Source organism: Psammomys obesus, unplaced genomic scaffold (genome assembly GCF_907164565.1).
Source record: "Psammomys obesus unplaced genomic scaffold, mPsaObe1.curated_primary_1811, whole genome shotgun sequence".
Lineage (NCBI taxonomy): Eukaryota > Metazoa > Chordata > Mammalia > Rodentia > Muridae > Psammomys > Psammomys obesus.
Genome location: NW_026585895.1, coordinates 51,322,933 through 51,348,234, shown reverse-complemented (window position 1 = coordinate 51,348,234; position 25,302 = coordinate 51,322,933). Strand labels below are relative to the sequence as shown.

The 25,302-nt window shown below is 46.2% G+C and overlaps 1 protein-coding gene across 1 annotated transcript in view; it reads left to right on the top strand.

Annotated features, from left to right (window-relative positions):
- The window catches only part of Med27 (mediator complex subunit 27), a 169,262-nt gene that overhangs the window by 99,379 nt on the left and 44,581 nt on the right, over window positions 1-25,302 (top strand). The window contains exon 4 of the mRNA XM_055600641.1: window positions 11,308-11,401. Within this exon, the coding sequence (XP_055456616.1) occupies window positions 11,308-11,401 (94 nt within the window). The remainder of the gene's footprint in view (window positions 1-11,307; window positions 11,402-25,302) is intronic.

Below are 25,302 nucleotides of genomic sequence, written 5' to 3'. Positions count from 1 at the left end.
TAATATCCTCTTAATTCTATTTTTGATGACCCTGGAATCTGAACAATGTCCCCAATTTGTTCCTGCTCCTGGTAAATTCCGAGTCTGTTTTTGTCCTGAATGAATCTTGCTACTGGCATCTGTGGGTCATGGCTGTTCTGTTTCACCTGGTTGCTAATGTGCCAATTTGTGTACATTGTAATTTTCTTCTGCTTCTCTGGAATTAATTTGCTTTCTATTTTCTGACTTTTAAGTGGAAGTAGTCAGTGCTTATATAAGTATTGGAAAGCTATAAATTTTCTCCTAAGCATAGCTTTATCTGCATTCCATGCATTTTTATGTATTTTATTATCATTTAGTACAAAATTATTTTCTAATTTCCTTTGTGATTTTCTCTTTGGCTTCTGAGATTTCTAGAAGTGTACTGTTTAAGTTTTAAATAAACCTGGGAAGGAATTCCTGGCATATTTTTGCCCGTGGTTTGTAAGGTCAGTTTTGGTCTAAGAATGGATCTTGCATGAATTTGAGACTTGTTTTAGGCCTACCTGGCATCTGGTCTACCTTGTGCACTTGGAGAGGCACTTATAAAAGAAAGCATTTAATTGGGCTTACTCAGCTGTTTCAGAGGTTTAGTCCGTTACCATCATGGTGGGGAGCATGCAATATGCAGACAGACATGGTGCTGGAGAAATAGCTGAGAGTTCTGCATCTACAGACAGCAAGAATGAAGAGAGCCACTGGACCCGGGCTCAGGCTCCTGAAACCTGAAAGCTCACCCCCAGTGACACACTTCTTCCAACAAGGCCATACACCCTAATCCTTCTCAAGTAGTGCCATCTCCCTGGTGACTAAGTGTTCAAATATATGAGCCTATGGGAGCTGGTTTGGATAAGAATGGCCCCATAGAATGCTTAATGAGTGGTATTTGGAGGAGAATATAAGTGAAGAATCAGACTTGGTGCCTGTTTCTCACCTGCTAGTTCTGTATGGATGACATCACATCTACAGCTAAATAGTCCAGAGAAATTCTGCTAAGGGAATGGTGTTTAGTTAAGGAACAGAATATGCAAAGTTTTATTTCATTATTAGTCAAGAATATGCATGTTTCTGTTACCTTCAGTTGACTTCAATATCTAGGTCGCTGTGTTTCATGTTCTTTCATGTGGGCTTTCAGTGTTGTTTCGGTATTCTGTGCTTCACTTAAGGAGAACTCTTCACTGTTCTGGAAGGAGACTGACTGGAGTCACTAATGAATAAACTGTTCGAAGTCAGGGGTGGTTGCTGATCTCCAGGGCCTGGTCAGTACCATACGCTATGTTCAATGGGACGAGGCTTTGCTGTCCTTCCTTCGATATAAGAGGAGAGCCTGGGTGCTAAAAGCCAGGGGACAGATAGAATGGACGCACAGGATACTATGTGGAGAAGGCTTCTTGCAGCTTTGGGCCTGTACAACTGGTGGCTAGTGATTTCACAAGTAGGTAGGACTACTGCTGACCACCTTTTCCACCTCCCACATGTCCAGGGCTCCTGTCTTAGTAGTGTTCACCATGACCAAAAGCAAGCTGAAGAGAAAATGGTTCATTTCAGCTTATGGCTCTTAGGTCACATTCCATCACTGGGGAAAGTCGGGGAAGGTACTCAAGGCAGGAACTGAAGCAGAAGCCATAGAGGAACACTGCCCACTGGCTTGTTCCCCTAGGCTTGCTCAGGGCACTGGGCCCTACCATGTCAGCCATTAATAGAGAAATGCCCTACAGTTTTGCCTATAGGCCAGTCTGATTGAAGCATTTCCTCAGTTGAGGTTCCCTGTTCTCAGATGTGTCAAGTTGACAATAATAACAACAACAACTGGGATACATCTTTTGGCCAAACTCAGACAGAAGGTAGAGACACAGGAGCCTATGGGTGTAGTGCACATGGCATAGCCTGTCAGAGTCCAGTCTCCAGGGGAGATCTCCACCCAGTGCTTTATATATAAGCTGAAGAGGATGGGTAGATAGGGATGGTCAAGAAAGGGAACAGGAAGCAGCTACTGCCACCTTTCTACCATGGAAACAAAGGCAGACAGTCCATATACCCTTGCCTTGCTGCCCTGCCTTTACTGCATGGTAGGATTTAGCAAACAGCCCTGCAGCTCTGTGGCCTTTTAGCCAGCTCAGTGCTCCCAAGCGAGCACTTGCTATTGGCCTTAGCCAGAAGTCTAGTTGATGTTCTGTCGTTGTGGGCCCGCTTCCTGAGCACAGAGCAGTACAGAGCGGTCAGTGAAGATGTCCAGCATAGATCTGGCCTGGAGCCTGGTCTGCTTATTCTAGCCCACCTTGTACTAACTCACAGTTCGGGATCTAAAATGCTTAATTGAGCTGCCTGCTCTGTCTCCTAAGCACCCGCTAGGAAAAGAGTTCTCCCTTCTAGCAGGTACGGAGTGAGGTGTTAGAAAGAACGGAAGCCTGGAAGTCTCCTGTGCTCTCAGACTGTTCTCAGGGATCCTCAGGCTGCAGTGGACTTACTGAGGCTCACATTCCAATGTACTCCCATATGTTTTGTGTAAAGGGAGCAGCTGATGCTAGCTGCACATTCCGAGTAGAAAGCTTACGTGTTACAGTCTTCCCATTGTCTTCACAATGGGATGAAGCAGATGATGTTCTCATTTGTGAGATACAAAGCCAAGGCTAGAGAGGACTGAGGAAGGCTGAATGCCTGGGTGCCTGATTCCTAAAGTTATGTTTGTCAGAGTCTGATGGAAGACAAGTGCAGCAGCAGGAGCAGAGTGGACTTGGCCATTCATGGCATTTTATTCTGGTGTCCCAGGCAGCATCATGTAGGCAGTTTCCCAGAAGAGTGTGTCAGGTTGCAGTGAGTGCTGTGAAGGGTGAGTGGTTTTCCTGTGGGGACCTCAGAGAAGGTTCCATTCAGCAAAGACTTGTGGGGGTTGACTTATGAGGAACAGAAATTCACTGAGTTCTGCCTGTCCACCTTCACCCCACTTCTGCCTTCTCCTAACCCATTTGCCCCATGCTGCTGCTGTCAGGAGAGGCCAGGCTCACTGGGCTGCGCTTGCTTTTGAATGACACTTTCTGGTTTAGAGCTTTGACTTGTAGAAGAAAGTTTCGATTCACTCTTGTGATCTTTTTTTTTTTTTTTTTTTTTTCTTTGATCCAGTCTGGTTAGATCTCTACAATTTAAATAAAACCAAGTGTTTATTGAGCATGTTTTGTGTAGACACATCCCAGGGGTTGGAGATGGAAGCCTCGGACTCTCCTCAAGGAGTTGTCTGATGAGTAGAAATACAACAAGACAGCTGTCACACAAAAGCACACTTGCCCCTGGAGTGTTTTGCAGTTCCCTAGAGTGACCCATGGGGACAACCAGTGCACACCAAGTGTATGTACAGGACGGTGATCACTGATCACCCACCACCCTCACAGGACAGTAAAATACCACACAGAAATGAAATCTTGTTGTGTGTGCAGGCAATGAACTACCACAACTGGCCACCATCTCAGAGCACTGGCACGAAGAGCCAGGGCTGAGCAGACTAGTGTGCACATGTGACCAGCTTCAGCTGTGATGGATGGGAAGGGACACTGTTAGAACGTGGGAGGTGTTTATGGTCTGCCAGAAGTGGCCTTCTCCTGTCTCATATCCGTTCACCACCTTTAACCAGATTCCGAGATGAGTGACAAGGGACATGGCAGCTGCTGTTAATTAGTGTTTGGGGAAGTTGAGCCTGGATGGTTTCGTTGTGTGGATGGGCTTTCCCCTTCCTCTCGTTAAACATCCAAAGGGTTCACAGAGAAGGTAGTAAAATCACTGTTAACCCAGTTTCCCACCGTGGCCACTATCAAGTCTCTGCGCTCACTCAGCACCGGATGGACATTCACTAGTGGAGCATGAAGAGCAGAATTGTCAAGTGGTTGCATTTTGTTACTGTGCATCTCAAAATTTCCTAACTTAGCTCACAGTTACAGGGTCCTCACAGACCCAAGGGACACACTGAGGTGTATAAGAAATCTCTGCTCATGGGCTCTGGGTTCAGTTCACCCTTAAACTCGAGCTCAACTTGGACAAACCACAGGACCTGCTTCTTTTCTCCCTTGGAAAGCAGGAGTTTTGCCCCGACCTGCCTACTTCCTAGAGTTGGGAAAGGGTGAAGTGAAAACAGAGAGGGCTTTGAAAACAGAACCAAGCTGTTTTCTGGCACCTGGGAGAGCCAGCTCAGCTGTCCGTTTCCCTCAAAGCCTGCTGGGTAGCTTGCCACCTTCCCTGCACATGTTCATCATTGACAGCTTAGGCCTTTGTAAATACTGTGAATGCAGAGAGGCAGGAATGGTTTACAGAGTTCTTTCCCTTTCTAAGTCACGCCAAGAGGTGTGTGTCTAAGTTAGGGTTTCTAGTTCTATGATTAGAAAGCAGTTCGGGGTGGGGGAAAGAGTTTATTTCATCTTATAACTCTCAGGTCACACTGAATCACTGAGGGAAGGCAGAGTAGGAACTGAAACAGAGGCCCTGGAGGAACACTGCTTACTGTATCATTCCTCATGGCTTGCTCAGCCTGCTTTCTTATACAACTTAGGACACCACCTGCCTACGGGTGGCTCCGCCCACACCAGTCATTCATAAAAAAAAAAAAAAAAAAAAAAAAGAGCCATACAGACTTACCAGTCTGGAATAGGCATTTGCTTAGTTGAGGTACCTCTTCCCATATGTTTCTAGCTTGTGTCAAGTTGACATAAAATTAACCAGTACAATGTGTGAAAAGCTTCCTTTCTGGGGCTGGAGAGATGGCTCAGAGGTTAAGAGCACTGGCTGTACTTCTAAAGGTCCTGAGTTCAATTCCCAGCAACCACATGATAGCTCGCAACCATGTCTGGTGCCCTCTTCTGGCATGCAGGCACACATGCAGAATACTATATAAATAATAAATTTTTAAAAATTTAAAAAAAAAAAAAGGCTTCCTTTCCTGGTGGCATGTCCAAAAACCTGAGAGGCTGCTGGACCGACAGCAGCCAGGCTTGACCGGCCTCAGTGTGTGCTGGGTCTTTGTCAGCTTCTGGGGATAGAGAAGTGAGTACTTCGTTTACCTGCTGTTCACCCAGGTGTATAAAGGGAACACGCTCATGAGCTACGAAGTAGACAGCAAGGCCGCCCGCCCCTGGCCACTCTCATTCCCAGGAAGCCCCTCTTCTCAGATTTGCCAAGCGTCTGTCCCATGTAGAAGACATTTAAGCTTGTGAGCATCTTCTTTGAAAGGGGTCAGCTGGTAGCTGTCATGCTGGGGTGGGAAGAGTATGTTGGGAGATGGAGAAACCTGAGCAGGTGCTCCTGTTTCTGTCCTCAACACACCTATTCCTGCCTTCCAGCACGAGGCTTAGAAATCACTTTTCATTTCTGAGAGGACAACCAGATATCTTGCATAGCTTCAGTGCTGACATTTTAGAAATGTGGATGTGAGCAATTTTGACCTGCATCTTTAGTCTCCTCCTTCAACATCAATGGTTGGCAGTCATTTCAGCCAGCCTCACTCCTATGGAGTCCTTAGACAAGCCTCCATCTGTTCCACCCACTGTCAGAGGCCACACAGGTTCGTGGGTATGGACAGTTGTTGGGGGAAGTTTTCACTCACACCCAGATCTTGCAAATAGTTCTTTGATGGTCACACTTGCTTCAGCCTCACTAGAAAAGTAGTTTGTTAATACGTGCATCCATAGCTCTGCGGGCTGGGCGGAGAAAATGGACAGCATGGATCTTACACACTGTGCGGGGTGAATGCTATTTAAATCTGGCTGGAGCAGCTAAGCATCGCACTAGCATGAGATCATTGGCTTGGGGCCAGGTTTGTTGTGTTTGTGGGTTGGGTTTTTCCCCCCTTTTTAGGAGGGGTCAGGCTTAGAGAACTAAGCCATCTGTCCAGTTTAATATTTTAAGTCTTTAATAACAAAATCATTTGTAATGTATCTTTCCGTGTAGAGGAGAAAATGAATATTTTGCAGAAGTGTTATCTTTAGAAACATCTTCCCCGTTCCCTGTTGTTATCATTTTGGTGATGTTGTCTCGATTTGATAGTGCACATCTTTGTACTACTGTTTTGCAGAATTAATTAGTTCGTTAAAAGTGGCATTTTAAACCGTGCATTGGTACGGTGTGCTTCTTTAGATGGCTTTTGCTTCTAAAAGGCATTAAGCTTCTGCAAAAACCAATGCAGGGGTTCTATGGGCAGACATTAAGCCTCAAGACTTAAAAGGCTCTCTGCCTTTCTTTGAGGTATATTTCGCAGTGAGCTCTAGCTGCTATTGTGCACGACTTTCTGTGGCTAATGTAGTGACCTCTGCCACACCTTGCCTCTTCATCTACTGCAGAGACCTGTGCGTCTTATTGCATAATGGCCTAGCCTGGGTCCGTGTGGCAATCTCTGATGTACTTTCTGGCCATTCAAGAAGCACTAGGCACTGTGGCAGGATGGGGATAGTGCAAGGAACGGAGCAGTCACATGATTCGAGAGAATCCTGTAGGGAAGCAGGGCTTTAAAGAAGTATCGCTCACCAGTTGTGTAACTATAAGTATGCAGAGGTGACTGAATTTGAAAGTGCTGTGTGAGGTAGGGTGTACTGACTGATGCACGGGAACAAGGACAGGGCCCGGGAAGGCTTTCCTGAGGAAGTGAGCCTAAGAAGGAATGGCCAGGGCTTTGTGGTAAGCTCATCTGGGCAAAGAGTGTTCCCCTCAGAGAGGGAAAGGAGGTGGCAGCTGAGACTAGAAGGGAGCAACAGCTGTGAGAAAGGATCTTCTTAGTCTCTGAGAACTTGAGCCTTGATTCCCTGCTGAGCCCTGCCTCAGGAGTGGTTCTGAAGACCAAGGAAGCCTTTCCTAAACAAGCCAAGGCCCCTAGAAGGCATGAGGGGTGTGGTCACCCATAGTCAGGTCACCTCCAAGGTCCAGTTAGTAGGTACAGGACCTTATTAGAGAGAGGAATTGTTACAAGAGCTCAGTGCTTGCACACTAATGGAAGGAATGTTAGTGTGTGCGAGGAACTAGCATGGAATTTCCTCAGAAGTTTAAAACAGAAGCACCGTGTGACTGGCAGTCCCGCTTCTGGGTGTCTGTTCACAGGCAGTAGGAAGATGCATTTCCACATCCCCTGCAGCCTTAGTCACAGCAGTCAAGGTCTGGGCTCATCAGAAGTGCCCGTCAGTGTATTAACACATAAAGAAAACTTGGTGGGGCACAGTTGGTGCTTGAACAGGGAGGAAACCCTGTCTGGAGGAACATGGAAATCAATGTGTTAAATGAAATAAGCCAGGCACAGACAGACTGAATAGTACAAGGTGTCATTCATGTGTCAGATCTGAAAGAGCTGAATTCGTAGAGGAGGACAGTAATATGGTGGTACCAAGGTCTTAGATGGGGGAGCAACTTGGAGAGATGTTGTCTAAAGGACATGGATGTCAGGAATAAGTTCAAAGGCTGTTATAATGATGGCTTCTTAGAAACAGCTGAGAGAAAAGTGGCGTGTTAGGTAAAGCACGTGTTCGTTAGCTCGATGTTAGCCATTCCATGATGTTTGCGTATTTCAGAGCACACTCACAGGGTGTGTGAGACAATTTTTAATTGTCCATTAAAAAGTAAATAAGCTCTCCCAACAACTCTTATTATAGAAGTGTGATTTTATGATCCACACAACTGTTAGGTGCTACACACACTGCTGTAATTGTGCTTGCTTCAAGGCTGGAAGAGTGACTGATACAAAGGTACGTGCAGGCAGGCAGAATGCCCACTCCATGAAAATACATTCTCTGAAGAAAAAAAAAAAAATTACCATTCAGAAGGAACAGAGAAAAACAGAGACCTTAATTTTGGAAGGGGGTAGTCAGGACACTTAAATCAGGGTCCACAAATAGACTCCAAGAGCCACAAACTGCAGACAGTTGTATGTAGACTGTTAGTTAGACATCAATTTTCGTTTTCAGCACCTTCTGTGGAGCTACTGGCCAGCCGAAGGACAAGGACTGTCTTGCAAGTGAGAAATAATTCCATGCAGACCACCTCTTGGAGACACCAGTGGGTCACGGAGTGAGGGGACTTCCGGACCCCCAATATTCTTCAGTTCTTCTGTGAAGGCCACTTAAAGAAACAAGAAAACAAGACTTAGGGCCCAGGAGTTGGGGTAGGGAGGGAAGGTTCTGCTGCCTCAGAGACCCTGAGCAGTGAGCCTACAGTCCAGCCCCAGGAAGCCCCTGGATACCTAGGGAGGTACAAGCTTATCTCCTAAACCACCGAGTGCCTGGTCTTCAGTAGGGATGGGGCAGAGAAACAGGGCACAGCAGTTGCCTAAAAGTTAACTTTCTGCCTGAAAATACTGAAGTTAAGACCCACCTTGGTCCAAACCTACAGTTTCTATAGTTCGTGTTTCCAGGCTAGTTCTTAGGCCATCTAGCTGAATGTTGGAGTAGAGGAGAACACAGCAGCTTCCCCACTTCTGAAAGGCTCCTATAATGTAAATAGGAACAGCAGTCCTTCCAAGTTATTACCCTGTTAGCAGGTTGACAGATATGTGCAAATTGTGACTCACTGCTCAATTTGGCTCCAAATTAATGTCTTTCCGTGCAGGCCGTGCGGGCCGCGTCTGCTCAAGTGTAAACTCGTCACCGCCGCGGTGCACTGCTTGTTTGCCTGCACTCCAAAGGTAAAAATTAAAGTAATTTGATTTTGCCACAAAGCGGAGTGTGACATATGGTGGCAGTGTGGGAGGAGAGCAAGCCGTTCCTACCTGTCCTTAGTCCTGTTCTAGAAGCGGGGCGCCAGCATACTCGGTAAGCTCCGTGCAGACGAGAGCAGCGCCCGCTGTCTTGGGAGGCAGCATTCTAGAAGCATTGCCAAAGACCACCCCACCCACCAGTCACCACTCTTAGTAGAAAGAAAGCCATTTTTGTCTCCAGACTTTTAATCTGGCGTGGCAAGCCGCCCTGGGTTCTGTCAGGTTACTAGTGGCTCATTTGTATCTCTAAGGCTGGGTCTATTTAAAAACGAAGTGTTTTGATTTCTGCATCTAAAATCTAGACACTGTTTTCCTCAGCTAAAGGTGCAGCTGACTTTCTTTGGTCTCTTTTTGGCAAATGCATAATGTCACCTGTAACAAAGGAATCTGCATCTCCTTTATGTTATGTTTGCGAAGAAAACAGTCTCCTTAAAATTCATTTTTGCTCAATGGAATTTTCAAATGAGTTTGCTGAGCCTTATCTAAGATCACAAGCAGGCGGGTGGGCAGGGAGGAACCACAGAAAACCCACCTTTTAACTTTCCTGTGCCAGCGGCAGATACCTTTCCTAGGAACTGTCTTTGCCACCACCTTCCCTTCCAAATAAAAGTCCCTATGTATTGATAATAGAGTCTAGAAATGCCCGAGAGCACTTACTATTTGCCCACTGCAACTCTGGATGCTCTAAATGAAATCTGGACCAGGTGGCTGGTTTGCAATTCTAGGAAAGCGGAGAGTAAGGTTGGCTCCAGCTTTGTGTGTGGCCCAGGATCATCCCCACAAAACCCCACTATTCGGTCTCCTGGCCTGCTAAGGAGCTTGATTTTGCAGGTGGTATGTTGAAGGCTTCAAGGTGAAAGATAGAAGGCAGAGCAGATGGTGGTGGTCTTTGTGCCGAATTTGTGCACATTCGCTGAGCTCCCTCCAGTGCCGTGATGGCTATTGATGGAAGACTGTGCAGAAGACACTGCTGCTCCTCCTACTCGCATAGACTTAGCAGTGGCCTCCGCTCACACAGGACAGAGGCTCTTTGCTTCCGCTGAGTCGGAAGAAATGGGTTGAAACCACACATATAGATTAGGAGAAGCATCTGAAGATAAGCATTGCCATGCTTTTGTCATGTGTCTTCTGTTGTTAGACACTAGCAGTGCTTCCTCCCTTCCTGTCACCTCTGCAGTAGTTTTGTTCTTAGATGTCAGGAGGTACTATGAGGCTGAGTCAAGGGACTCACAAGACTACAGTCACCCAAGAATGACTTTTCAGATGCTGTTACATCTTATTAGGGTGGGCCTTAACCTTCAAGAAATGCCTGGAGCAAGTTTAACTTTTAATGGCCAGCCTCACACGATGGTCCTCCTGTTAGGGGAAGGTGGCTGCTAGTGGGGTGCTATGGAATCTGGGCTGCTTGATGACCAGAGTCCCCACCACCTTCCCTAGTATCGCCCCAGACGGCACCACCTCTTCTCCCACCCACCTGCCCGCTGCTGACAGTGGTAGTCACCCGGCCGTCTGCACCCTCTCCTGCCCTCCTTCAGCATGAGAACCAGCAGGATGATCCTGAGACATGCCTTCTGACTTCCTTAGCAGAACTGTTGGTGTTCACTTTTTAACAGATGGCTCTTGTGCAGGCTGTCTCTCATGAGCCCCAGGTGTCTAACTGAAATTTTGTATCACGTGACTAAGGAGCTTGTCTCTGCTTTTCTCAGAAAGTGTGCCTTAACATGTCCCTGGTGTAATGGGCATGTAATTTAATTTGCTCCCCCTTAAGAGGTGGTTTTGGGTCTCGGCTGCCAAATCGTACGTACCTATTGTGTTGCTGTGACTAAACAGGGAGCTGGCGTGGTTTGCTATGTAGGGGGCAGAGCCAGCTCTTTGCGTGCCATAGGCCAGCATGTTTCCAGTGAGCCTCCACTGCAGGACAGGAGGGCTCTTGGGACCCCCCCACCAGCACTCTTGTCATCTGTGAGTCCTTAATAAGTACCCGGCACCATGCCAAATGCTTAGTGCCAGTGGTCTCAGTGAGTGTTAAACCCTGGGAGGTGGAGGCTTCAGTAGGCCAGTGGAGGGGTGAAAACGAAGCTGCTAGCTCACCTCATATATTTGACTATACCAAGAAAGGTTTTAGAGTCAAGGAGTTTAGGGGTAAAGTAGTAACGGGGACATAGAAGAGAGTTTAGGAATCAAGTGTTAATAGTGACATAGAAAGCTGAGTAGATAAAGGCCAAAGAGAAATCCAAGAAAACTGAAAGCACAGCTATTAGGTCCAACTAAAGAAGGCCTGTGTTTACAGTGGGGTCCTGTAGAGGAGACTTACATATCCCAGTGGAAAGTTAACGTGCGCTCAGAGCACTTTATTTAAAATATAAACATAAGCACTTAGAACAGAGCCACTCTGCAAAGGGTCACGAGAGAAAAGAGAGGAGATGTTTTCATGAGGGGCCTTATAATCTTGTCTTCTTGAAGGTATCATACCACCTAAAGGTTGGGTGTTAGGTATGAAATGAAGTCTTCATACCTGTGGATTTCCAGCCTCTGACAGGACTCCAGTTCTTACTTATGTACTTCTTCCACACCAGATACGTCGATGATGTCATCAGCCGCATTGACAGGATGTTTCCAGAAATGTCCATCCACTTATCAAGACCCAATGGGACTTCAGCAATGCTTCTGGTAAGATCTGCTTGCTTTTTTGTGGGGACATGTGAAGGAAAAACCTGTCTTGACACTCAGCTGCCTGTGGAGGCTGAAGAGATGATCCAGTAAGTGCCTGGGTTTGAATCTCCAGGCTTATGTACAAAGCCAAGAGCTGTGTGTAGTAACATGGATTGCAAGCCTAGTGCTAGGGGTTGGAGGCAACAGGGTCCTACAGAGTGTTGGTGTGGTGGCCCAGCTGAATTGGTGAGCTCCAGGTCTGATGACAGACCGTGTAAGTTGTTGGAGGTTGGTCTGATGCCTGTTACTGGCCCTCAAGATCTGGTTACACCTATCCTTGTTTTCTAAACCTGCCTAAGACATACCTGATTAGTTTATTAAACGGCCTATACCTGGGCAGAGTAGAACAGGATAGGCATGGCTAAGGTTCCCCAGGCTAGGAGAGCACAGGAGAATCATGGGAAACAGATGGACTGGATAAGAGGAGGAAGGAGGATACCATGTTGGGTTAGGGTGTGTGTGGGGGGGGGAGCACGAGGGCCTCCAGGAAGGACTCCAGTAATGGCGTGAAAAGGCCCAGATGAAAAATACAGTAATTCTAAGTACCATGGAATTATGTATGGAAGGTAGACCAGGTGAGGAAGATTAATGTGGATAGCATTGGATGGGGGCTGGGAGATGGATGGTGAACTAGCATAGGTGAAATATCTGCCTGGCCCAAGGAAAATAAGGCAATTATAAAATCTAACAAGTGTCTGTGTCTTATTATTTGTGACAGTGGGTTAAGTAATATCACCGTGATAGTCTTAGAGCAAATAATGAACATTATAGCCCAACACTTTTTTTTTTTTTTAACTACAACACAACCTAGAGAGTGACACCTGACTTCAACCTCTGGCCCCCACACGTGCACACACACCTACATGTATGGCTCCTCATGTGGTCACCCTGAAACATAAAATTGCTTTCATTGCTACTTCATACCTGTAGTTTTACTACTATTTTGAATCAAAGTGTAATATTTGTGTTTTTTGATGGTCTTTAGGAGGCCCTGTGAAAAGATAGGTCCTTCCTAAAGGGGTCACGACCCATAGGTTGAGAACTACTGCATTAGGATAACCAGTTTGCACTCTGAGCAAATTGTACAGTTTTGAGCAAATTGCAGCCCCAGATGAGAGTTATTGAAAAAGAAGGCACCTTTAGCCATTTGACCTCAAGTCAGGTCATGTGATGGCCTCTCCAGCACCGCTGAGATAAATTTTATATTTTCCGCAAGAGATTATGCTGGGCAATTCTCAGCTATGATTCTCTGCTAAAGAGAAGGAACATGCTGTTGCCCTAGGACTTCATGGTCCCTGAAATCATCTAAACCATTGTCACCAACAACTTCTGATTCTGTTGTTTCTCTTGAGTTTGCACTGAACATTCTGACCTCACAGTCCATTCGTGTTTATATTTTCATAAACTGACCAGTCCAGTGGTCTAGGAATTTGTTGTGGTATCTGTGAGAAGGTTCCTGATGTCTGTGTGATGATCAGTGGCTGAGGAGCCCCTCCTGGGACACACGTTTTATGGCAGTATGTTGGACAAGGGCTTTGGTGGGCATCTGAAAGGCAAGGTTCTGCTTGCGGCCGTGGGTCCCCTGTGGACTGCTGCTGCGGCATTTTCCTGTATGTGACCTTATGGAGCACCAGTCACCCAGCCCCTTCATCTTGGAAAGGCTGATTGTGGGTGCATGTTTATTTTGACTGTGAACGGAAAGGATGTGAGCTTCCTAGGTTTGAAATATTTCATTTATATATACCTGAAGTCCATTGAAGCAGTTTTCTTCTTGTCTATAAAAATCTTTGGACTGAAACATAAAGAAAAATGAGCTAGTACAATGTTCTTTTGATAGAAAAGAAAGCAATTTCTTTCTATAAAAGGTATTTTATGAATCCTGCCCATCATGTGTATAAGGTCCTCCCACCTCCAGGAGTACAGACCCTGTTGGCCAACTTGACAGAGACCAAAGAGTTGATAAAGATAAAAACATAGCATCCTCAGCAAAATAGGATTGTTCACATTATTTCCAGGTCATTGAGCTTCTATTTCATAGAAAGGATAAGAATTCGGCATTCAGAGGGATGAGGGGGATTAGAGGCCAGCAGAACATTTGAGTTCCTACCACCTGACAAAACAGGCAAAGTTGGGCCTGTCAGCCTTAGCCACCTACTCATGGAGCTTCTGTTTGATAGGCTGATTTCACATACCAGGCTGAACCAAGAAGTGCTGTGCAGGTCTCTGTGCCTCTGGCTGGCTGCTGTCACCTGACTTCAGTGGCACAGAACTGCACAGTCAGTGGTGCTTGTTTATTGTAGAAGCGGGAGATTCAGTGCAGAATCTCATGGTCAAGTGAGTGACTATACTTTGGCCATGCCTGCTTTATTTGGCTTCTCTTCTTAAGCAATGGCATTTCCTTAGCTTGCAATGTGAAAAACAATGGGCTGCTGGCACACCATCTTCTGGATGGAGGTGGGAGGTGACTGTCACCTTGGGGGTGAAAGAATCAGGACCAACTACTGCCACCTGCTTAGCACCTTTCTAGTCACTCACTCCCTGATTTCAGCAGCCAAGCTTGAAGGTCTGCAGTGTACCACCACAGGAGGCATAGGCAAGAAGAGAACAACTTTCTGGAGATGGCTCCAGGCTGCTGGGCAGCACACAGGAGGGGGATTTGGAATGGGACAGGCCATTCCAAGGCCTCTTCCCTTGCCAGAGCCTGCACTGCACCTGGATGCAAAATGACATCTCATACCAAAGCAGGCAGCAGAGGCTGCCCAGCTCACTTAAGGAAACCCCTGCTTCATGATGCAGGGTGCTCACATCGTAGAGATCCAGCGGAACAAACACCAGGGCTCCATGAAGCTTCAGACTGGAACAGTGTCCTCTGGTACCCTGGGATTTGTCATCCAGCCTCCCACCCTTGTCAGCCTGGAAGGAGCTTCCTTTGGCCTGACCTGAAGTTGCCCCCTCCCTTTGTTGGGGAGAGTCAGGACTGGGATGCCTAACATGAGTGTAGGGAGTGGAGAGAAAGTAATTTCCCAAGGGGCTGAGAAAGCAACGCTGCACTTGATAAATGAGCAGCAGTGCGGCCAGGCCTTTGGCTTGGACAGCATGCGTCTCCTATCCTCCCAGTGTTCCCAGCTGTGTTCATCTGACTGTGCCCCCACATCTTGTCACCAAGACCCTACAATATCCTCTGTCTGAGGATGGACAGCTCATACTGATAGCATAAGCAGATCTTTAGACTGCCAGGCACTGTGCTGGTGATTTTTTTCTTTAAAAAAAAAAATGTAATTTGATAGGTAACAATTTTATTACATATGTGTAAATTATATGGCTCAGCACTTAATTGAGAAGCAGGGCGGGGCCAACATGTGTTCTTCCCCATACCTTGCTTTGCCACTTGAGGTCAGCTTCCTGAGAATGGCCCTTCTTCTCCCTTGTAAACTGGGGTGCTTTATGTACATGTGTCCCCGACTGTTACAGAGCTGTCATCATACTGTATGTGTTGTTTCTGCCATGTATACTGCTTTCTAGTACAGTCCATCCCATGGCTGTTTACATGGTATTTCTGTTACTGAGATATACTGGGCTTCTTTCCAGCTTTGCATTATATAACGTACTTGCTCACGCGTGCACGAGCGCGCGCACACACACACACACACAAGTAGTCTTAAGCTCCAGTCTGAGTCCTCGTTCCACCAATTCCACTGATATTAGAAGCTTCCAGTTTTCACTGTGTGAGTGAAGAGAAGGTTCTTTGGCTGGCTTATGCATCTGCACAGGAGGCAACAGGGCCGCTGACCCAGGCAGCCCATTGACGAAAGGCAGGTTTGGGTGGAGCTGTGTTGGTGTCCTCCCTCTCTAGACGATCACTGCCGGACAGTCTGCAGTTTGGGATCCCACCGCTTTAGTTGCAGCCTCTCCCCTGAGCAGAAGGCATGGGGGAAACAGGGCAAGTTGATGCCTTCTGAGGCTTCTGCCTTAAGCAATTGGGGTCTGTTTCGCTCACCCAAAACCCAAGCGGCCCTGTTAGTCTGGAAGCACCAGGGCTTCAAGCCCCTCAGGAACAAGAGCCATCACCATCCACCCAGGGCATTTGACCTTGGAGAATACACTGGGACTGTCTTCACCACTAGCACAGCACATGTGTGCAAGCTGGGACGAGGCCAGAGGCAAATACACTGAATACAGGAAGGACAGAAAACCTTGGTTGACCCCACTGGTGGCCTTGGTCCACTGGCTAGAGTGGAGCTCTGCCCCTCTTCTTCCACCCTGACCCCTTGTATGGAATTGAACTGGCTTCACCCTGAAACCAGGCAGTTGGTGAACTCTCCTCAGCTCTCTGTGAGCCTTAGGCCACCACCAGACTGTCGCTAATGTGCCATCTAAGCCCTCAGCCTCTCATGTGCAGCACACAGATCTCTGCTCACTGGGAGTTGTCCTGCTGCTGTGTGAGTTAGTAGCTCGTGGTATAATGAGGGCTGTTTCTGTTCTCTGAAGGGATGAGCTCAGCCATCCAAAAATAAATCTAGCTGTGTTGATATTTAGTTTCAGCTAATCTACCGCCTAACATCCCATTATTAATTTTCCTCCAACAGTCAAAATATTGTAAGAGCTTAACTGAGTCAGACTAGAACAAGCTGCTGGCTTCTTACATCACTTAAAACATTATCATCTCCTGTTTTTGACTGATCAACTAGGTATAAGAAAAGAAGAAAATGGAGCTTTCACTTTGATATTTAAGACATATCCCGGTAGTTTATAATCTTTATTTAGATGTTAATTTGGTTTACAGAAACCTCGAGTTTGTGTACACACCTCTCCAAAAGTACATATTAGCCCTCCTGCCTCGGTGGTCCATCTTCCCTTACGCCCTTGGGTCTGTTACTCCATCTCGCACTGCCCCGGTTATTTGAGGCCTTGGGGGCCTCACTAACACTAGACTGGCCCCCTGCCGCCTGGGTTTCTTCAGTGCATTCAGGAGCTCCAGTGCTTAGTGCTCCTCGGGCTCGCTGGGCACTTTCCCACAAATGCACTGCTCATAGGCTGCTCAGAAATCCTAAATTGGTGGCTCTAGGCAGAGCCCTGGATCTCCATGCCCTGTGTGCCACAAAAGCACTTGGAGCTTTGGAGTACATTTTGAGAAGCATATTAACTCCTGGGGAGATGACAGCCGCCCACATACACATTGAGAACCTCTGCCCAGCACCCACAGTTCTTGTCCTACAAGTGGGTCTAAGGGAACCTTTTCCAGGATTGCTTATGATACAGAAACGTAGCAACAAAAACAGTACAAACAGTACCGACAACCAGTACAGTTCCCTGGAAGCCCAGCCATTGGCATGTCTCTGCCCTGGTGTCAGACTGACATACGAGCTGTGCCGGAGAAGCTCATCCTACCGTTTGGTGAATTGTCGCTAAAGCACCAGGCAAGAAGAGCATAGACCCCACTGCTAGAGTCCCCATGCTTCCAGGGCTGCCACTGCAGTGTGGAAAGTGGGATCAGAGACCAGCTCCTGTTGCCTGACCTGTTAGAGTGGCAAGGTTAAAGGGCAGAAGCGGGCTGGGAATGTGGGAAAGAGGAGAGGTACTGTGCAGTGTGCTGGCATCCAAGACCCTCAGGAAGGGTAGTGAAGCGAGGTCCAAGAGAGGCAACCCAGGTAAAGCTAGAGACTCAGCTGCAGTGTGCGAAGCCAAGAAAAGAGGGAAGACCGAAAAACACCCCAAGTCCAGGGGTCAGGCTTGGCTCCCAGGCTGAGGTAGAGCTCAGGAAGTTGTAAAGTTTTTGTAATTTGGTTTTGTCCTGATTATGTGACATGTGATGTTGTTGGTCTAAGCATGACCGTTTCATATTTAAATACCAAGGGGCTGGAGAGGTTGCTCAGTGGTTAGCACTTGCTGTTCTTCAAAAGAATGAGTTCCGTGCCCAGCACCTGCATTAGGGAGCTGACACGCACCTGTGGCCCCAGCGCCAGGGACCCCAGTGCCATCCCTGCCTCCTGGCGCATGCACACATGTGTGCACATGCACAGACACAGCACACACCATTTGCTAATGCTGTGCAATCCTTAGTAATATAGACCCTCGTGTCAGCTAAGAGCAAGTTCATTATCCACAGTGTGCCGCGGTAAGAGCCCTCCCTTCCTCCGCACAGGGAACTGTCTCTCCCGTTGCTCATCACTCTTCTGGGGAGGGCCTTTATATTGCCAATCATACGTTTTTATTTCCCCATTGTTAATTCACTGTATTTGGAAGATATTATATGTTGTCTTTAAGAACTAATTTTTGACTCAACCTTTGTTTTTTTTTTTTTTTTATTTTTTTATCTATTAAAATTTATTCACTTTGTATCCCAGCTGTAGCCCTCTCCTTCAGCCCTTCCCAATCCCACTCTCTATCCCTCATCTCCTCCCATGACCCTCCCTAGGGGAGGTCCTCCTTCCCTTTCCTCTGACCCTAGCTTATCAGATCTCATCAGGACTGGCTGCATTGTCTTCCTCGGTGGCCTGGTTAGCCTGCTTCCCTCTCAGGGGGAGGTGATCAAAGAGCCACCCACTGAGTTCATGCCAGAGATAGTCCCTATTCCCCTTACTAGGGAACCTACTTAGACACTGAGCTGCCATGGGCTTCCTCTGCAGGGGGTCTAGGTTATTGCCATGCGTGGTCCTTGGTTGGAGTATCAGTCTCAGAAAAGACCCCTGGGCCCAGATATTTTGGTTCTGTTGCTCTCCTTGTGGAGCTCCAATCTCCTCCAGATCTTTCATCTCCCCTTCATTTATAAGAGTCCCTGGGAGTGGGGGGGAGATTCCCTGCATTCTGCTCAAAGTTTGGCTATGAGTCTCAGCATCTGCTTTAATACCCTGCTGGGTAGAGTCTTTCGAGGGCCCTCTGTGGGTAGGTTCCTATCTTGTTCCTTGTTTTCACCCTCTTCCAATGTCTATTCCATTTGCCTTTCTGAAAGAGGATTGAGCATCTTACCCAGCATCCTCCTTCTTGCTTAGCTTCTTTAGGTGTACAGATTTTAGTATGATTTCCCTATATCATATGTCTAATATCCATTTATAAGTGAGTATATGCCATGTGTGCCTTTCTGCTTCTGAGATACCTCACTCAGGATGATCTTTTCTAGTTCCCACTGTTTGCCTGCAAATTTCATGATTTCCTAGTTTTAAATTGCTGAGTAATATTCCATTGTGTAAATGTACCACAATATTTGTATCCATTCCTCAATTGAGGGACATCTGGGTTGTTTGATTCTGGCTTAGTACATTTTGTTCAAATTGCTGGTTTATTCTTTTTTTTATTTTCGAGGAAATGTTCTATCAGTGGTTATTTGATTTGTTTCTGGATTCTTATATCATACATAGTTCTGCTTAAAGCAGTCATAGTCCTTGTTTTTTGGTCCCAGCAGGCTGACGGTTACCTTGTTTTCTTCCCACCCGGTGTCACTTCTCTCTTGCCTTTGCCCTACTTTTCACATGAACTTGCTTGCTTCAGGGCAGTATTTTTTTGTTGTTTTGTTTACTTATTTTCTTTTTAATAGTTTTTGAGATTATAATATGTTTATTTCTGCTTCCATCATCTTTCCAAGCTCTCCAGTATACCGCCCACCCTCGCTTGGTTTCAGATTCATAGTGCGTGTGCGTGTGTGTGCGTGTGCGTGTGTGTGTGTGTTCCTAAATATGTAAAGACACCCTGCTCAGACTATATGATATTACTTGTATATATATTAGGTCAGTGGCTCTGGACCTGATTATTGCCTCCCAAGAGGTATGTGGCAAGGCCTAGAGTATTTTTAAGACACTGTTGTGTAGGCATCCGAGTGGGTAGAGACCAGAGATTCTGCTATGCATGCTCTCCTGCAGTGAGCCAGAGCAGCCTTGGTCAGGCACCCGGGTGTTCACCTTCCCATGTTGCCGAGTTGTTTTCCTGACAGATGCACTAATTTATACCCACTCTGAATAGTGGATTTTCCCAGAACTCTAAAGGCTTAGGCCTTAACTTTAACTGTCTATCAGACACTCCTGAAGGCCATGCAGTAAATCTGTGCTGCACCAGCAGTGCTTGCTGGAACAGTCATACCCCGAGTTCTAGCACTTTGTTAACTGCATTGGTGCTATGGGAATTCTTTGTCAGTGCTTCTATCACTAAGTTCCCAGTTTGCAAGCCTTATAAGAAAACATGGGCTTGGAATTTCTCCACTCTTGTGAGTCTGTGTATTCCAAATGTGTGGGAAGTGCGCATGTGTGCACTTGTAGAGACAAGATGTGATCATTAGTGTCGTCCTCCATTACTTCTGTACAGTTTTTGAGACAGGGTGGCTGGCCTAGCACTCACTATATAGCCATACTGCCCTCAGACTCACAGAGAACTACCTGTTTCTGCCTCCCAAGCACTAGTATTAAAGGTGCGCGAGACCACCCCCCGCTTTTACCTTCCTTTTTGAAACAAGGTTTCTGAGTGACTCTGGAGCTCACCATTTCAGATAGACTCCCTGGCCAGGAAGCTCTCAGAAGCCAGCGGTTTCCACCGCCCAGTGCTGGGACTGCAGGCGCACACTGCTGCCCCTGACCTAGGTGCTGGGATCTGAACCAACGTCTTTATAGCTGCACAGCAAACACTTTACAGGTTATGCCAGATCCCAAAACCTTTTCTCCACTCTGGACACAAAAAGAGCGTTTTATCAAATCTGGCCCTAAAAATCTTTGTTTCCAAAATTTCTTCATTCTTTTAAGGTAGCAGTTCCTAGGCTGGAGAGTTGGCTCAGAGGTTAAGAGCACTGGCTGTTCTTCCAAAGGTCCTGAGGTCAATTCCCAGCAAACACATGGTGACTCATAGCCATCTATAATGAGAGTTGGTGCCTTCTTCTGGCCTGCACACATACAAGCAGGCAGAACATTGTATAAATAAATACATCTTTAAAAAAAAAAAAAAAAAAAAAAAAAAAAAAGCAGCAGTTCCCAAATTGTGATCTGAGGATAAGAAGTTGCAGAGACCTCCCCAGGGCCCCAAGAGATCAAACTGCTTTAAGGCAAGTGGGAGGCCACCCTCTCCATTCCACAGATGCTAAGGCACATTGTGTGCTAAGCTGTGAGTCCTCCTGCTTCAAACAGGCCCTTTTCTCATTCCTATTGCATTAAGTACTGGTAGCTCCATCCTATAGATGCAACAGCTCGTAGAGATCCTCAGCCAAAGAGGCCTTGAGACCAAAATGATGAGAGCTACTGCTGTAAGAAGAAGTGTGTTTAAATATTACAAATATCAGAACAGCTGAGTGCTGTATGCACTAGTTAGGAAGCTGCAACCAGAGGATCACTTAAGTCCAGGAGTTTGAGATCAGCCTACAGAACATGGGAAGACCACAAAGATCTTTAAATAATAATAATAATAATAATAATAATAATAAGTTGTGCAGTGGTGGCAGTGCACACCTTTAATCCCAGCTCTTAGAAGGCAGAGGCAAGTGGATCTCTGTGAGTTCAAAGCCAACCTGGTCTACGGAGCAAATTCCAGGACAGCCAGGGCTACACGGAGAAACCCTGTTTTGGAAAACAAAACAAAACAAAATATCCAAAATAATGTATCAGACTGATCTCAAAAATGACACTCTAGGGCTGGAGAGATGGCTCAGTGGTTAAGAGCACTGTCTGCTCTTCCAAAGGATCAGAGTTCAATTCCCAGCACTCACATGGCAGCTCACAACTATCTCCATTTCCAAGGGATCTGACACCTTCACACTGATGCACATAAAATAAAATTAAATCAATTATTTTTTTAAAAAATGACACTCTAAAATGTTCATTATAATGGCACTCGTGATTGAAAATTTATCAGTGACTAAAACCTTTAGTGTGGAATAAAAACACAAGAATGTGCCCCCCCCCACACACACACACACACCAGATGGTCATTTTCTCTTCAACCAGTTAACTCTGTAGCTAGGAGATGAGCAGAGAAAGTAGAATGCCTGGGGGACGGAACAGCACTGGGCAATGGGCAACCGTTGCCTGAGTTGTGACTTCTATCAAATGTGGGTGCTTTGCTAGGCGTGGTCAGAGCCTCATTGCTGTGAAACAATGGAGCCATATATTTTAGAAGTGGATGCTGAAATGTGAACATTAGAAATGTCATAATATATGAAGTTTGCTTTAATATGTCTAGCCAACCATCAGAAAGGAAGGAAAGGTGGTTAGATAAAGGGGGGGCTAGCAAAATCACAGTCAGTCTGTTTTTAAACAATCTCTCTTCCTTTGTTCTTAAAAATGCTGTATGTCAGGAATATTACAGGTGACTGTGCACACCCAGGTCTCTTCACATATCCACCACACAGTATAGAATCCACAAACGTGTGAAGTCAGAAAACCACACCACAAATAGAGCCAGAATGCCTGAAGGTCAGATGATTTTAAGTAGGAAAGAGTGGGAAGAAGCACACATTCCGGTGAGCTGTTGTTTGTGCCGTCAGAGTGAACACTGGCCCTTACACTGAAACATCGTAGTACACCTAGAGAAAGTTCTAGAGGGAAAAAAATTAAACAACAACAACAAAAAAAAACTTTTAGTTTTGAAAGTTCAAAACAATTGAACACTGTACTCAGGAAAATGAGAGCATTATCACAGAAGTTTTAGGTCTGAACTTGAGGTGCAAATAAAACCATATTCATGTAAAATCTAATAGCAAGCACCAGGGAAAGCAGACAGCTGAGTGAATAAAGAGAAGGTGACCAAAGTACAGATGGAAAAGCTAGTGGGATGAAACCCAGGGAGAGACTGTAGGAACCATTACACGTGCGAGCATGTTGGAATTCTGGGAGAGCATAATGGAATGAGACCAGTGTGTGAAACTTAAGTAAAGCCCGGGCCTGAGTCTAAGCACTAAAAGAGGCCACTGGGAACTTAGCATAGTTAACTAGAAGCTACCAAGTCTAATCTAGAGTTCAGGAGTCTTCATGCTCCAAAGACAAAACAGTATCTCAGGACTTCCAAGCAAGAACTCAATTAACTTAAAAGCCCAGAGTGATCAGACTGGTATTGCACTGCTCACAGCAGCAAGTAGGGCTGGAGGAGTAGCTCAGCAGTTCAGGGCATGGGCTGTTCTTACAGGGGATCCAACAGCTCTTGTTTCTGCAGCACCTGTACATGTGCGCACTCATGTGTACGCGCTCACACGTGCAAGTACTCATGTAGACACACATGTACATAACTCAAAATAATGAAAATAAATATTAGGAAAAAAAAAAACAACAGGGAGCGATTTGTCAGGTAAGGCTTGCTGCTCTTGAGTTTGGTTTTCAGAACCCATCTTGGGCTGCTTACAACTGCACATAACTCCATTCCCAGATCCAGAACTCTCTTCTGACCTCCCCTAGGTACTTGTATACATGTGGTGCACAATATATGTGCAAATAAATACTTATATGTATAAAATTGCACCTTCACATAACCGAAAAAAACCATCCTTGCAACCAAGACAACTGGCAAGCTGGGGAATGTATGCAGCGAGCGTCCTGGGTGCAAAGATAGGTCTCTAAAATAATATTGCTAATTTTAAAAATGAAGTGGAAAATATTAAAAATGAAATCTAAAAATGAAGAAACCTTTAATACACACACAGTATTTAAATAGATAAAAAGATGTCCAGCCTCATACTCAGAGAGATGCAGGTTAAAACTACATTGAGGGTTGTCTCCTGTTCATCAGACAGCAGAACTGAAAAATTCACCCCTACTACCTGCTGCCGAGGCAAGGAAACGGGCCTCTCTTCAATGCTGATGTGGGCCACTTAGAGCAAGGACCTTCGAGGTGTCTGCTGTGTCTGCGAAACTGTGTTTGCATTTGCCTTTGAGCAGCAGGGCTCGTGCTAGGAGGTGACCCTGAAGACTCCTTCCAGCAATATGGAAGCAGGTGGGTGCAGCTGTTCGTTATGGCTTATTTGTGGCTTCAGAAGCTTAGGATAACCTGTACACTCAGAGGACGACTGAGTAGATCATGAAAACAGCCACACAATAGAGCCACGGTACTTCTGTTCTCATCTTTGAAAGATGAGAGAAAGACCCATGACCTGTGTGAAGTGACTTCCAGAGTGAACCATTATTTAAAGAGAAAAGCAAATGCTTTTTTCAATACAAGCCGGCTTTGTCAGGAAAGGGGAGACGTCCATTACCTGTCTGTTTTGAGGGGAGCGCATGGAGGGTTGGACCTGAAGTGAAGCAGTCTGCGGAGGAGGGAGTTGAGCGAGCTGGATCATGAGGGCTGGAAATGGATGAGACAGAGGCGAGGGGAGAGTGACTCTGGAGCTTCTGGGATTAAGTCCACGCTAGGACTTACTCTTTTTTATCTTGTTTTCGTTTAACAAAAAAAAAAGAAAGAAAGAAAAAAGAAAAATGCAATTGGAATTAAAGAAAGCTAAGGATATTTCAGTCAAATTATGTGTTCACTTCTTGAGAGGCGGGAAAGAAATTAGGGAAGTAACCCTAGAACCTTTGAACCTGGGGTTTTTGACCCAACCTTTTGGTCAGGTGCTTTAATAGCATGAACTAAATAGTACAGTGTCATTGGTGGTTGGCTGCACAGAGGTAGACCGGTATGTATGTCTGAAGCTCCATGTATGTAGGATGGAGCATGTGCAGAGAGAGGAGACCATAGGAGCTAAGCTCCCATAGAGAGAGAAGCTGCCAGTGTGGAGAGAAGACCACAATACATGCTTGGTGTTGCATGGCAACTGGAATTGTATCAACAGAGATGTTGGTGTGTCCGTGCATGCATGCAGGTTTGCCCTGACCCTGTCTGCTCATAAGGTCTAGATGAGAGCTCAAAGACAATGCGCACCTCTCTCATCCGCATCCTGGTCTCTAAACACTAGTTTTACTAACAGGAATCCTTCAAGTAAGCAGCTGAGGACAGTGCAAGATGATCCTGGGGCATTTCACTATGCCAGAAAGTAGGGGAGATGCCCAGAGAACAATGGGGGAGGGGAGCTGATCTCAGAGGGCATAGATACCGTTTTGAAGAGGCCCTCACTAACCACACCTGGGATTGCAGAGTATCAAACAATGGCATCATGCATTCCCCTTGCCTCGAAAAGACCAATGCTAGCTGTTCCTGAGACGCCATTTTCACATTCTCTACACAAACCTTTGGAAAGTAACATTGGAAAGGCATGCAAAGACAGAATACAGTCCCCGTCTGAGTCTGTCTGATGAAATGAAGTGTGTTGAGAGGCATCAGTGCAGCCCACGGTGGCTATGAGGAAGGGGAGCTGAAGTGTGGAGGGAAATGGGACATTGGGCTGCCATCAGAGTAAGTTTTCAGACATATGTCATTGCTGTGAGTGCAGGCTCCACTGTTAGCCGGAGAGGAACCCAGGACTGAGCAAATGAAAAATGGGACCTAAAAGGGGACCAAGGCCTCTGGAAACTTTGTGGATGGACACCTGTAGTTCTGAAGTCTCTCAGCTAAAATCTATTCCATGCTTCTGTGGAGATAGGCATCCGTACCGTATTTAACTGTTTTGTAAACCAGTGACTTTGGGTTTGGTGCAAATAATGGTGCTCTGTACAGGTGTTTCATTGGATTTTCCACCCTTCCTTCTGCCCTGAAACAGCTGTTCTGACCTCCATGCTCTCACTTGATTCGTGAGGGTTCGAGTTCACTGTGGGTGTCTGGTGAGGCTTTCTGGAGGAGGCAAGACTTTTCTTTAGAAAGGGCAGTTCATTCCTAGGTAATGTTCTGAATCTGAGTCCTCTCCAGAATTTCTGGTGCCTTCCAGGACAGCTCCCAGTCCCTCTGTCTGCTTTCTTTCATTTCTTTGAACATTCGTGCTTCCTTTGGGTAGCTTTTTTTTTGGGGGGGGGGGCTTACACAATGGTGGC